Here is an 11,841-nt window from a genome sequence, read left to right as displayed (position 1 = left end):
ATAGGAGCTTACACTCTATAGGAGGAGAAGAAGGAGCCCTGACCATAGGAGCTTACACTCTATAAGAGGAGGAGTAGGAGCCCTGACCATAGGAGCTTACACTCTATAAGAGGAGGAGTAAGAGCCCTGACCATAGGAGCTTACACTCTATAAGAGGAGGAGTAAGAGCCCTGACCATAGGAGCTTACACTCTATAAGAGGAGGAGTAAGAGCCCTGACCATAGGAGCTTACACTCTATAGGAGGAGAAGAAGGAGCCCTGACCATAGGAGCTTACACTCTATAGGAGGAAGAGCCCTGACCATAGGAGCTTACACTCTATAGGAGGAGGAGTAAGAGCCCTGACCATAGGAGCTTACACTCTATAGGAGGAGGAGTAAGAGCCCTGACCATAGGAGCTTACACTCTATAAGAGGAGGAGTAAGAGCCCTGACCATAGGAGCTTACACTCTATAAGAGGAGGAGTAGGAGCCCTGACCATAGGAGCTTACACTCTATAAGAGGAGGAGTAGGAGCCCTGACCATAGGAGCTTACACTCTATAAGAGGAGGAGTAAGAGCCCTGACCATAGGAGCTTACACTCTATAGGAGGAGGAGTAAGAGCCCTGACCATAGGAGCTTACACTCTATAGGAGGAGGAGTAAGAGCCCTGACCATAGGAGCTTACACTCTATAGGAGGAGGAGTAAGAGCCCTGACCATAGGAGCTTACACTCTATAGGAGGAGAAGAAGGAGCCCTGACCATAGGAGCTTACACTCTATAGGAGGAGGAGTAAGAGCCCTGACCATAGGAGCTTACACTCTATAGGAGGAGGAGTAAGAGCCCTGACCATAGGAGCTTACACTCTATAGGAGGAGGAGTAAGAGCCCTGACCATAGGAGCTTACACTCTATAGGAGGAGGAGTAGGAGCCCTGACCATAGGAGCTTACACTCTATAAGAGGAGGAGTAAGAGCCCTGACCATAGGAGCTTACACTCTATAGGAGGAGGAGTAAGAGCCCTGACCATAGGAGCTTACACTCTATAGGAGGAGGAGCTAGGAGCCCTGACCATAGGAGCTTACACTCTATAGGAGGAGAAGAAGGAGCCCTGACCATAGGAGCTTACACTCTATAAGAGGAGGAGTAAGAGCCCTGACCATAGGAGCTTACACTCTATAGGAGGAGGAGTAAGAGCCCTGACCATAGGAGCTTACACTCTATAGGAGGAGGAGTAGGAGCCCTGACCATAGGAGCTTACACTCTATAAGAGGAGGAGTAAGAGCCCTGACCATAGGAGCTTACACTCTATAGGAGGAGGAGTAAGAGCCCTGACCATAGGAGCTTACACTCTATAGGAGGAGGAGTAGGAGCCCTGACCATAGGAGCTTACACTCTATAGGAGGAGGAGTAGAAGCCCTGACCATAGGAGCTTACACTCTATAGGAGGAGGAGTAGGAGCCCTGACCATAGGAGCTTACACTCTATAGGAGGAGGAGTAAGAGCCCTGACCATAGGAGCTTACACTCTATAAGAGGAGGAGTAGGAGCCCTGACCATAGGAGCTTACACTCTATAGGAGGAGGAGTAGGAGCCCTGACCATAGGAGCTTACACTCTATAAGAGGAGGAGAAGAAGGAGCCCTGACCATAGGAGCTTACACTCTATAGGAGGAGGAGTAGGAGCCCTGACCATAGGAGCTTACACTCTATAGGAGGAGGAGTAGGAGCCCTGACCATAGGAGCTTACACTCTATAGGAGGAGGAGTAAGAGCCCTGACCATAGGAGCTTACACTCTATAAGAGGAGGAGTAGGAGCCCTGACCATAGGAGCTTACACTCTATAGGAGGAGGAGTAAGAGCCCTGACCATAGGAGCTTACACTCTATAAGAGGAGGAGTAAGAGCCCTGACCATAGGAGCTTACACTCTATAGGAGGAGGAGTAAGAGCCCTGACCATAGGAGCTTACACTCTATAGGAGGAGGAGTAAGAGCCCTGACCATAGGAGCTTACACTCTATAAGAGGAGGAGTAGGAGCCCTGACCATAGGAGCTTACACTCTATAGAAGGAGGAGTAGGAGCCCTGACCATAGGAGCTTACACTCTATAGGAGGAGGAGTAGAAGCCCTGACCATAGGAGCTTACACTCTATAGGAGGAGGAGTAAGAGCCCTGACCATAGGAGCTTACACTCTATAAGAGGAGGAGTAGGAGCCCTGACCATAGGAGCTTACACTCTATAGGAGGAGGAGTAAGAGCCCTGACCATAGGAGCTTACACTCTATAAGAGGAGGAGTAGAAGCCCTGACCATAGGAGCTTACACTCTATAGGAGGAGGAGTAGAAGCCCTGACCATAGGAGCTTACACTCTATAGGAGGATACTGATTCTCCAGCCTGCTGGTTTTCTGGAGTATAACCCTGTTCAGGCTCTGTCCTCAGTCATGTGACCTGGAGGATGGGGCTGGTTGTTCTCTTCGTGCACAGAGGAGGAGACTTCAGTGGGGGGGCGCAGAGACAGAGGGGCAGAGCCTGAGACTGCAGCTGGTGTCAGCACAACACTCTCATCCATGGACGGCTTTCTCTGCAGATCTCACAAGGATCATGGGTCTGGGTCGCCATAAACTCGTCGTCTTAGTTCTCATCTTGTCCATTTCCGTCCTTCTCTACCTTCTCCTCCCCTCTGTAAGGTCTGACCACGAGGAGCCCAAAGCCGAGGTCCCCCGGGCAGAGCCCCAGGACAACATGAACTTTACTGTGCGGACGGCGACCCTAAACGGAGACTGGCCCACCTTCTACAGAGAGGCCTTGCCCAGGAGCAGCCTGGAGGGGGCGGCCGCAGAGAGGTGGGATTTTGGAGGTTTTTTGGGGGTCTTGATCAGTCTGAGATTTCTGGGGTGTGTATCAGTGGCTATGCTGCCCTTAAGGTGCTGTTCACACATACGTGTGTCCTGGTGTCCAAGGCTCCGGCTGCAGCCGCTGCGAGCTCTGAACCCCAGACGAGGGTCTTACATAAGATTTGGGTCCAGCCCCGGATTCGTCCTCCAGGTTTTATCTGCAGATTTTCTTCCCTGTATAGAATTCTTGCAGGTAAAATGTCTTCAGGTCACGTCTGACATCGAGAGTATATATCGGGGCGGTATCTACTGACACGCCATGGGCAGCACAGCTGTCAGGAGGCGGTGACATCACACATGCGAGGATTCATTGTTCTTCTCTTTCAGGTTCCCGATTCTCTTATTGCATGGCCGATCATTCACCTCCAAGACATGGGAGGATCTGGGGACGCTGCAGATCCTGTCAGAACACGGATACCGGGCCGTGGCCATCGACTTGCCAGGTATTCCATAGGCCAGAGCCGGACGGGCCCCGGGTGCTGCGAGTACCTGCCCTACTGTGACACTATAGGATATAACAGCAGCCCCATATACAGCTCAGACCCGGAGCTATCGCTGATATACAAGGTATACGGCGGACCCGTCATATAACCCCCAGCACCGGGGCCCGACTGGCTGGGGCATCGCACCGTGACCCCTTAGTACTGAGCAACCCCATAGGCACAAAACTGCACCGTGTGAACAGATCACAACAGCTCAACTCACCCGGGCCAAAGAGGTGGAGAACATTGCAGGGTATACGGACGTGAGCTCCTTGTACTGTAGGGTATACGGACGTGTGCTCCTTGTACTGCAGGGTATATGGACGTGAGCTCCTTGTACTGCAGGGTATACGGACGTGAGCTCCTTGTACTGTAGGGTATACGGACGTGTGCTCCTTGTACTGCAGGGTATACGGACGTGTGCTCCTTGTACTGTAGGGTATACGGACGTGTGCTCCTTGTACTGCAGGGTATACGGACGTGAGCTCCTTGTACTGTAGGGTATACGGACGTGAGCTCCTTGTACTGCAGGGTATACGGACGTGTGCTCCTTGTACTGTAGGGTATACGGACGTGTGCTCCTTGTACTGCAGGGTATATGGACGTGTGCTCCTTGTACTGCAGGGTATACGGACTTGAGCTCCTTGTACTGCAGGGTATACTGACGTGTGCTCCTTGTACTGTAGGGTATACGGACGTGAGCTCCTTGTACTGCAGGGTATACGGACTTGAGCTCCTTGTACTGTAGGGTATACGGACGTGAGCTCCTTGTACTGCAGGGTATACGGACGTGAGCTCCTTGTACTGTAGGGTATACGGACGTGTGCTCCTTGTACTGCAGGGTATACGGACGTATGCTCCTTGTACTGTAGGGTATACGGACGTATGCTCCTTGTACTGCAGGGTATACGGACGTGAGCTCCTTGTACTGCAGGGTATACGGACGTGTGCTCCTTGTACTGCAGGGTATACAGACGTGAGCTCCTTGTACTGTAGGGTATACGGACGTGTGCTCCTTGTACTGCAGGGTATACGGACGTATGCTCCTTGTACTGTAGGGTATACGGACGTGAGCTCCTTGTACTGCAGGGTATACGGACGTGTGCTCCTTGTACTGTAGGGTATACGGACGTGTGCTCCTTGTACTGTAGGGTATACGGACGTGTGCTCCTTGTACTGTAGAGTATACGGACGTGTGCTCCTTGTACTGCAGGGTATACGGACGTGTGCTCCTTGTACTGTAGGGTATACGGACGTGTGCTCCTTGTACTGTAGAGTATACGGACGTGTGCTCCTTGTACTGCAGGGTATACGGACGTGTGCTCCTTGTACTGCAGGGTATACGGACGTGTGCTCCTTGTACTGCAGGGTATACGGACGTGTTCTCCTTGTACTGTAGGGTATACGGACGTGTGCTCCTTGTACTGTAGAGTATACGGACGTGTGCTCCTTGTACTGCAGGGTATACGGACGTGTGCTCCTTGTACTGCAGGGTATACGGACGTGAGCTCCTTGTACTGTAGGGTATACGGACGTATGCTCCTTGTACTGCAGGGTATACAGACGTGAGCTCCTTGTACTGTAGGGTATACGGACGTGTGCTCCTTGTACTGCAGGGTATACGGACGTGTGCTCCTTGTACTGTAGGGTATACGGACGTGTGCTCCTTGTACTGCAGGGTATACGGACGTGTACTCCTTGTACTGCAGGGTATACGGACGTATGCTCCTTGTACTGCAGGGTATACGGACGTATGCTCCTTGTACTGCAGGGTATACGGACGTGTGCTCCTTGTACTGTAGGGTATACGGACGTGAGCTCCTTGTACTGTAGGGTATACGGACGTGAGCTCCTTGTACTGTAGGGTATACGGACGTGTGCTCCTTGTACTGCAGGGTATACAGACGTGAGCTCCTTGTACTGTAGGGTATACGGACGTGTGCTCCTTGTACTGCAGGGTATACGGACGTATGCTCCTTGTACTGTAGGGTATACGGACGTATGCTCCTTGTACTGCAGGGTATACGGACGTGAGCTCCTTGTACTGTAGGGTATACGGACGTGTGCTCCTTGTACTGCAGGGTATACGGACGTATGCTCCTTGTACTGTAGGGTATACGGACGTATGCTCCTTGTACTGCAGGGTATACGGACGTGAGCTCCTTGTACTGCAGGGTATACGGACGTGTGCTCCTTGTACTGCAGGGTATACGGACGTGTACTCCTTGTACTGCAGGGTATACGGACGTATGCTCCTTGTACTGCAGGGTATACGGACGTATGCTCCTTGTACTGCAGGGTATACGGACGTGTGCTCCTTGTACTGCAGGGTATACGGACGTGAGCTCCTTGTACTGCAGGGTATACGGACGTGTGCTCCTTGTACTGCAGGGTATACGGACGTGAGCTCCTTGTACTGCAGGGTATACGGACGTGAGCTCCTTGTACTACAGGGTATACGGACGTGTGCTCCTTGTACTACAGGGTATACGGACGTGTGCTCCTTGTACTGTAGGGTATACGGACGTGAGCTCCTTGTACTGTAGGGTATACGGACGTGAGCTCCTTGTACTGTAGGGTATACGGACGTGTGCTCCTTGTACTGCAGGGTATATGGACGTGAGCTCCTTGTACTGCAGGGTATACGGACGTGAGCTCCTTGTACTGTAGGGTATACGGACGTGTGCTCCTTGTACTGCAGGGTATACGGACGTATGCTCCTTGTACTGTAGGGTATACGGACGTATGCTCCTTGTACTGCAGGGTATACGGACGTGAGCTCCTTGTACTGTAGGGTATACGGACGTGTGCTCCTTGTACTGCAGGGTATACGGACGTGTACTCCTTGTACTGCAGGGTATACGGACGTATGCTCCTTGTACTGCAGGGTATACGGACGTATGCTCCTTGTACTGCAGGGTATACGGACGTGTGCTCCTTGTACTGCAGGGTATACGGACGTGAGCTCCTTGTACTGCAGGGTATACGGACGTGTGCTCCTTGTACTGCAGGGTATACGGACGTGAGCTCCTTGTACTGCAGGGTATACGGACGTGAGCTCCTTGTACTACAGGGTATACGGACGTGTGCTCCTTGTACTACAGGGTATACGGACGTGTGCTCCTTGTACTGTAGGGTATACGGACGTGAGCTCCTTGTACTGTAGGGTATACGGACGTGAGCTCCTTGTACTGTAGGGTATACGGACGTGTGCTCCTTGTACTGCAGGGTATATGGACGTGAGCTCCTTGTACTGCAGGGTATACGGACGTGAGCTCCTTGTACTGTAGGGTATACGGACGTGTGCTCCTTGTACTGCAGGGTATACGGACGTATGCTCCTTGTACTGTAGGGTATACGGACGTATGCTCCTTGTACTGCAGGGTATACGGACGTGAGCTCCTTGTACTGTAGGGTATACGGACGTGTGCTCCTTGTACTGCAGGGTATACGGACGTGTACTCCTTGTACTGCAGGGTATACGGACGTATGCTCCTTGTACTGCAGGGTATACGGACGTATGCTCCTTGTACTGCAGGGTATACGGACGTGTGCTCCTTGTACTGCAGGGTATACGGACGTGAGCTCCTTGTACTGCAGGGTATACGGACGTGTGCTCCTTGTACTGCAGGGTATACGGACGTGAGCTCCTTGTACTGCAGGGTATACGGACGTGAGCTCCTTGTACTACAGGGTATACGGACGTGTGCTCCTTGTACTACAGGGTATACGGACGTGTGCTCCTTGTACTGTAGGGTATACGGACGTGAGCTCCTTGTACTGTAGGGTATACGGACGTGAGCTCCTTGTACTGTAGGGTATACGGACGTGTGCTCCTTGTACTGCAGGGTATATGGACGTGAGCTCCTTGTACTGCAGGGTATACGGACGTGAGCTCCTTGTACTGTAGGGTATACGGACGTGTGCTCCTTGTACTGCAGGGTATACGGACGTGTGCTCCTTGTACTGTAGGGTATACGGACGTGTGCTCCTTGTACTGCAGGGTATACGGAAGTGTGCTCCTTGTACTACAGGGTATACGGACGTGAGCTCCTTGTACTGTAGGGTATACGGACGTGTGCTCCTTGTACTGTAGGGTATACGGACGTGTGCTCCTTGTACTGTAGGGTATACGGACGTGTGCTCCTTGTACTGCAGGGTATACGGACGTGAGCTCCTTGTACTGTAGGGTATACGGACGTGAGCTCCTTGTACTGTAGGGTATACGGACGTGTGCTCCTTGTACTGTAGGGTATACGGACGTGTGCTCCTTGTACTGCAGGGTATACGGATGTGTGCTCCTTGTACTGTAGGGTATACAGAAGTCTACTCCTTGTACTGCAGGGTATACGGACGTGTGCTCCTTGTACTGTAGGGTATATATACACCCGTACTCCTTGCACTGTACAGTACATATACATGCGTGCTCCTTGCACTGTACAGTACACATACATGCGTGCTCCTTGCACTGTGCAGTACATATGCATGCGTGCTCCTTGCACTGTACAGTACATATGCATGCGTGCTCCTTGCACTGTACAGTACATATACATGCGTGCTCCTTGCACTGTACAGTACATATGCATGCGTGCTCCTTGCACTCTACAGTACATATACATGCGTGCGCCTTGTACTGTACAGTACATATACACCCGTGCTCCTTGCACTCTACAGTTCATATGCATGCGTGCTCCTTGCACTGTACAGTACATATACATGCGTGCTCCTTGCACTGTACAGTACATATACATGCGTGCTCCTTGTTCATCCTCACACCTTGTATTTCTGCATCTTGACTCTCCGTGTCCTGACTTCTAGGATATGGCGAATCCTTACAAGCTCAGCCCATGTCTTCAGAGAAGGGGCGCACTGAGTATCTCCTCCACGTCATGGACGCCCTGGGCACACGTCAGCCGCTCATCATTAGTCCGTCCATGAGCGGCCTCTTCTCTTTACCTCTCCTCCTGCAGCATCCCGACCGCCTTCGAGGATTTGTTCCTGTCGCTCCTGTGGGGACAAAGAGCTACAAGCCCCAGCAGTACCAGCAGGTCCAGGTGTGTAGAATGGGGCGGGGTGTCAGCAATGTGGGTGGAGTTCAGTGATGTCACAGGGGGTGGAGCTGTGACAACTTCTCTGTACCTTGTGTCTGTAAACAGCATAAAATCAAAAGTCTGGTTCCTGATTGGCTCTGTGTAGTCACATGACATTACCCTATAATCTATACGTCACCCGCAGGTCCCCACCCTCATCGTATATGGCACAGAGGACATGAACCTGGGCAGCCAATCCCTTGAGAGCCTGCAGCACCTGCCAAACCACACACTGAGCCCCCTGAAAGGAGCCGGACACGCGTGTTACATGGACAGGCCGGAGGAGTTCCACACGGCTTTGCTCATGTTCCTCAGCAGACTATAACTCCCATCAGACGAGGAACCTGAAGATGTCCTGAGGCGAGAGCTTGGAGGATCTCGCAGGGGTGAAGGACTCTGCGGCCGGGTGTGCACCTGCTGGTTATACTGGTGCAGCCTGTACTATGGATATACAACAAGTGTAGGACAAGGAGAGGTAAGTGGCTGCAATGGAGAATATTAGGGGAAGAGCAGAACCCAGAACTTATCATCAAGACCCCGGGACCCCCAGTGATGTCCGACATCAACTACCAGACCCCAGCAATGGAAAGTGGAAAGTCCGGAGTGAATCTGTAACGTCAAATCTTCAATTCTGTGCAGATTATTTCTTCATATATATTTAGAGCCGTCAGAAATTATTTCTAGATACAGAAAGAAAATCCCTTTCATGGACATGGAAAATTCTGTGCTACCTGCAGTCACCACTAGATGGAGCTCAAGAGTTTACTGCAGACTCTATACACATTGAGCCCAATAACATAGTATACATTAACTCCTGAGCTCCCCGTAGTGGTGACTGTATAATCTGTATGTAGTGAGCTCCCCCTAGTGGTGACTGTATAATCTGTATGTAGTGAGCTCCTCCTAGTGGTGACTGTATAATCTGTATGTAGTGAGCTCCTCCTAGTGGCGACTGTATAATCTGTATGTAGTGAGCTCCTCCTAGTGGTGACTGTATAATCTGTATGTAGTGAGCTCCCCCTAGTGGTGACTGTATAATCTGTATGTAGTGAGCTCCCCCTAGTGGTGACTGTATAATCTGTATGTAGTGAGCTCACCCTAGTGGCGACTGTATAATCTGTATGTAGTGAGCTCCCCCTAGTGGTGACTGTATAATCTGTATGTAGTGAGCTCCCCCTAGTGGTGACTGTATAATCTGTATGTAGGGAGCTCCTCCTAGTGGTGACTGTATAATCTGTATGTAGTGAGCTCCTCCTAGTGGTGACTGTATAATCTGTATGTAGGGAGCTCCCCCTAGTGGTGACTGTATAATCTGTATGTAGTGAGCTCCTCCTAGTGGTGACTGTATAATCTGTATGTAGTGAGCTCCCTCTAGTGGTGACTGTATAATCTGTATGTAGTGAGCTCCTCCTAGTGGTGACTGTATAATCTGTATGTAGTGAGCTCCTCCTAGTGGTGACTGTATAATCTGTATGTAGTGAGCTCCCCCTAGTGGTGACTGTATAATCTGTATGTAGTGAGCTCCTCCTAGTGGTGACTGTATAATCTGTATGTAGTGAGCTCCTCCTAGTGGTGACTGTATAATCTGTATGTAGTGAGCTCCTCCTAGTGGTGACTGTATAACCTGTATGTAGTGAGCTCCCCCTAGTGGTGACTGTATAATCTGTATGTAGTGAGCTCCCTCTAGTGGTGACTGTATAATCTGTATGTAGTGAGCTCCTCCTAGTGGTGACTGTATAATCTGTATGTAGTGAGCTCCTCCTAGTGGTGACTGTATAATCTGTATGTAGTGAGCTCCTCCTAGTGGTGACTGTATAATCTGTATGTAGTGAGCTCCCCCTAGTGGTGACTGTATAATCTGTATGTAGTGAGCTCCCCCTAGTGGTGACTGTATAATCTGTATGTAGTGAGCTCCTCCTAGTGGTGACTGTATAATCTGTATGTAGTGAGCTCCCCCTAGTGGTGACTGTATAATCTGTATGTAGTGAGCTCCTTCTAGTGGTGACTGTATAATCTGTATGTAGTGAGCTCCCTCTAGTGGTGACTGTATAATCTGTATGTAGTGAGCTCCCCCTAGTGGTGGCTTCAGGAGAACAGACCTGTATTATATATCTATGTCCTTGCAGGGATTTGGAGCTTTGATGTTGCATTAGAAGAAATGAATCAGCACAAAATGTAATTTCTTTTTTAGGAGAGAATAAAGACCAGTTGTCTGGGCAGTCGCTGTGAGTATTGGCGGCCTCTTCCTGAGATCTGACCCCACACACATTGCATTTTCCTATTTTCTTAGAAGGTTCTGGTCGATGCCTCAGTCTCCTATATGGGATATGTGACTATGGACATGGACTGAGTTATATTTTTGACCAGGATCAGAGCAACGTCCTCAAGATTCTGCAATAACTGTCAGTCATCAGGATGCAGCGATGAAGGCCTGTAATCTGTACGTATATAGGATCAGCGGTGCCTGTAATCTGTATGTACAGTATATAGGATCAGCGGTGCCTGTAATCTGTACGTATATAGGATCAGCGGTGCCTGTAATCTGTATGTATATAGGATCAGCGGTGCCTGTAATCTGTATGTATATAGGATCAGCGGTGCCTGTAATCTGTATGTACAGTATATAGGATCAGCGGTGCCTGTAATCTGTATGTATGGGATCAGCGGCCGTGCTCTCAATTTATAATAAAGCTCATATAATGGATTCGTCAGATACTTTACATTCTTTATCATTTACAGTCAGGGCTTGGAGTCCTGTTCCTGCGCAGAGCTGAGTGTTTGTCACAGTGTAACACTTGCAGAGGCTGCGGCAGCTCTTGGGGCCCTGGATCCTGCGATGTTCTGCCTGGTCTATAGAGCAGGTTTATGGCTGCTGACCGATTCTGCGCCTGTATCTTAGTAAATCTCTTGACGTATTTCAGGGTGTCCCAGTCTGAAGTCGCTGCAAGACAAGTTGCCTTCACTTCATTGTAGGTAGTAACGGCTTAGTAGATGTCGTGCTGATGGCGGTTTTACCCCTGCGATCATGCAGCATGTAGCATCAGAGATTACATTACATTCTGCAGTACCTCCCTACAACCAGCAGATGTCGCCTCCTAGAACTTCTTGCTGTATACGGGTCCATTCACACAGTGCAGTCATGTTGCAGTTTTTACTGTAGATCAATAAACTCTGTAATTTCCTGCAAGATTTAATACTTGGCCCCCGCACCAATGTGTGACCAGGTCCCCGCTAGGTGGCGCACATGATGGTTACCCTGAAAAAGTGTAAGTCAAACCACCCAGAGCCGGGGATAAAAGCTGGGCGTCCTTGTGGGGTCGGGGTTCTTATGCAGGGCCGCTCAGGAAAGAGCGCGGGGACTTTTGGAGAAGGAGAACGTCGCTCCAGCCCTGGAGATC

At 50.4% G+C, this 11,841-nt stretch overlaps 1 protein-coding gene across 1 annotated transcript; it reads left to right on the top strand.

The window, feature by feature from the left end:
* The first annotated feature begins 2,483 nt into the window (after positions 1 to 2,483).
* LOC142218511 (protein ABHD14A-like) lies at positions 2,484 to 9,427 on the top strand. The gene is made up of 4 exons (XM_075287273.1): positions 2,484 to 2,820; positions 3,199 to 3,314; positions 8,172 to 8,407; positions 8,589 to 9,427. Exons 1-4 carry the CDS (start codon positions 2,579 to 2,581, stop codon positions 8,766 to 8,768), a joined length of 774 nt encoding a protein of 257 aa, XP_075143374.1. The 5' UTR covers positions 2,484 to 2,578; the 3' UTR covers positions 8,769 to 9,427.
* Positions 9,428 to 11,841: the final 2,414 nt, after the last annotated feature.

Source organism: Leptodactylus fuscus, chromosome 9 (assembly GCF_031893055.1).
Source record: "Leptodactylus fuscus isolate aLepFus1 chromosome 9, aLepFus1.hap2, whole genome shotgun sequence".
NCBI lineage: Eukaryota > Metazoa > Chordata > Amphibia > Anura > Leptodactylidae > Leptodactylus > Leptodactylus fuscus.
The sequence above is the reverse complement of the archived record's forward strand: the minus strand, read 5'-3'. Positions and strand labels throughout refer to the sequence as shown.

Bases quoted from the DNA above. Each gene is read 5' to 3' on its own strand.
- LOC142218511 (XM_075287273.1), top strand. From the start codon at position 2,579: ATGGGTCTGGGTCGCCATAAACTCGTCGTCTTAGTTCTCATCTTGTCC. The intron at 2,821-3,198 runs GTGGGATTTTGG...CTTCTCTTTCAG, and splicing joins GAGGGGGCGGCCGCAGAGAG to GTTCCCGATTCTCTTATTGC. The intron at 3,315-8,171 runs GTATTCCATAGG...CCTGACTTCTAG, and splicing joins CGTGGCCATCGACTTGCCAG to GATATGGCGAATCCTTACAA.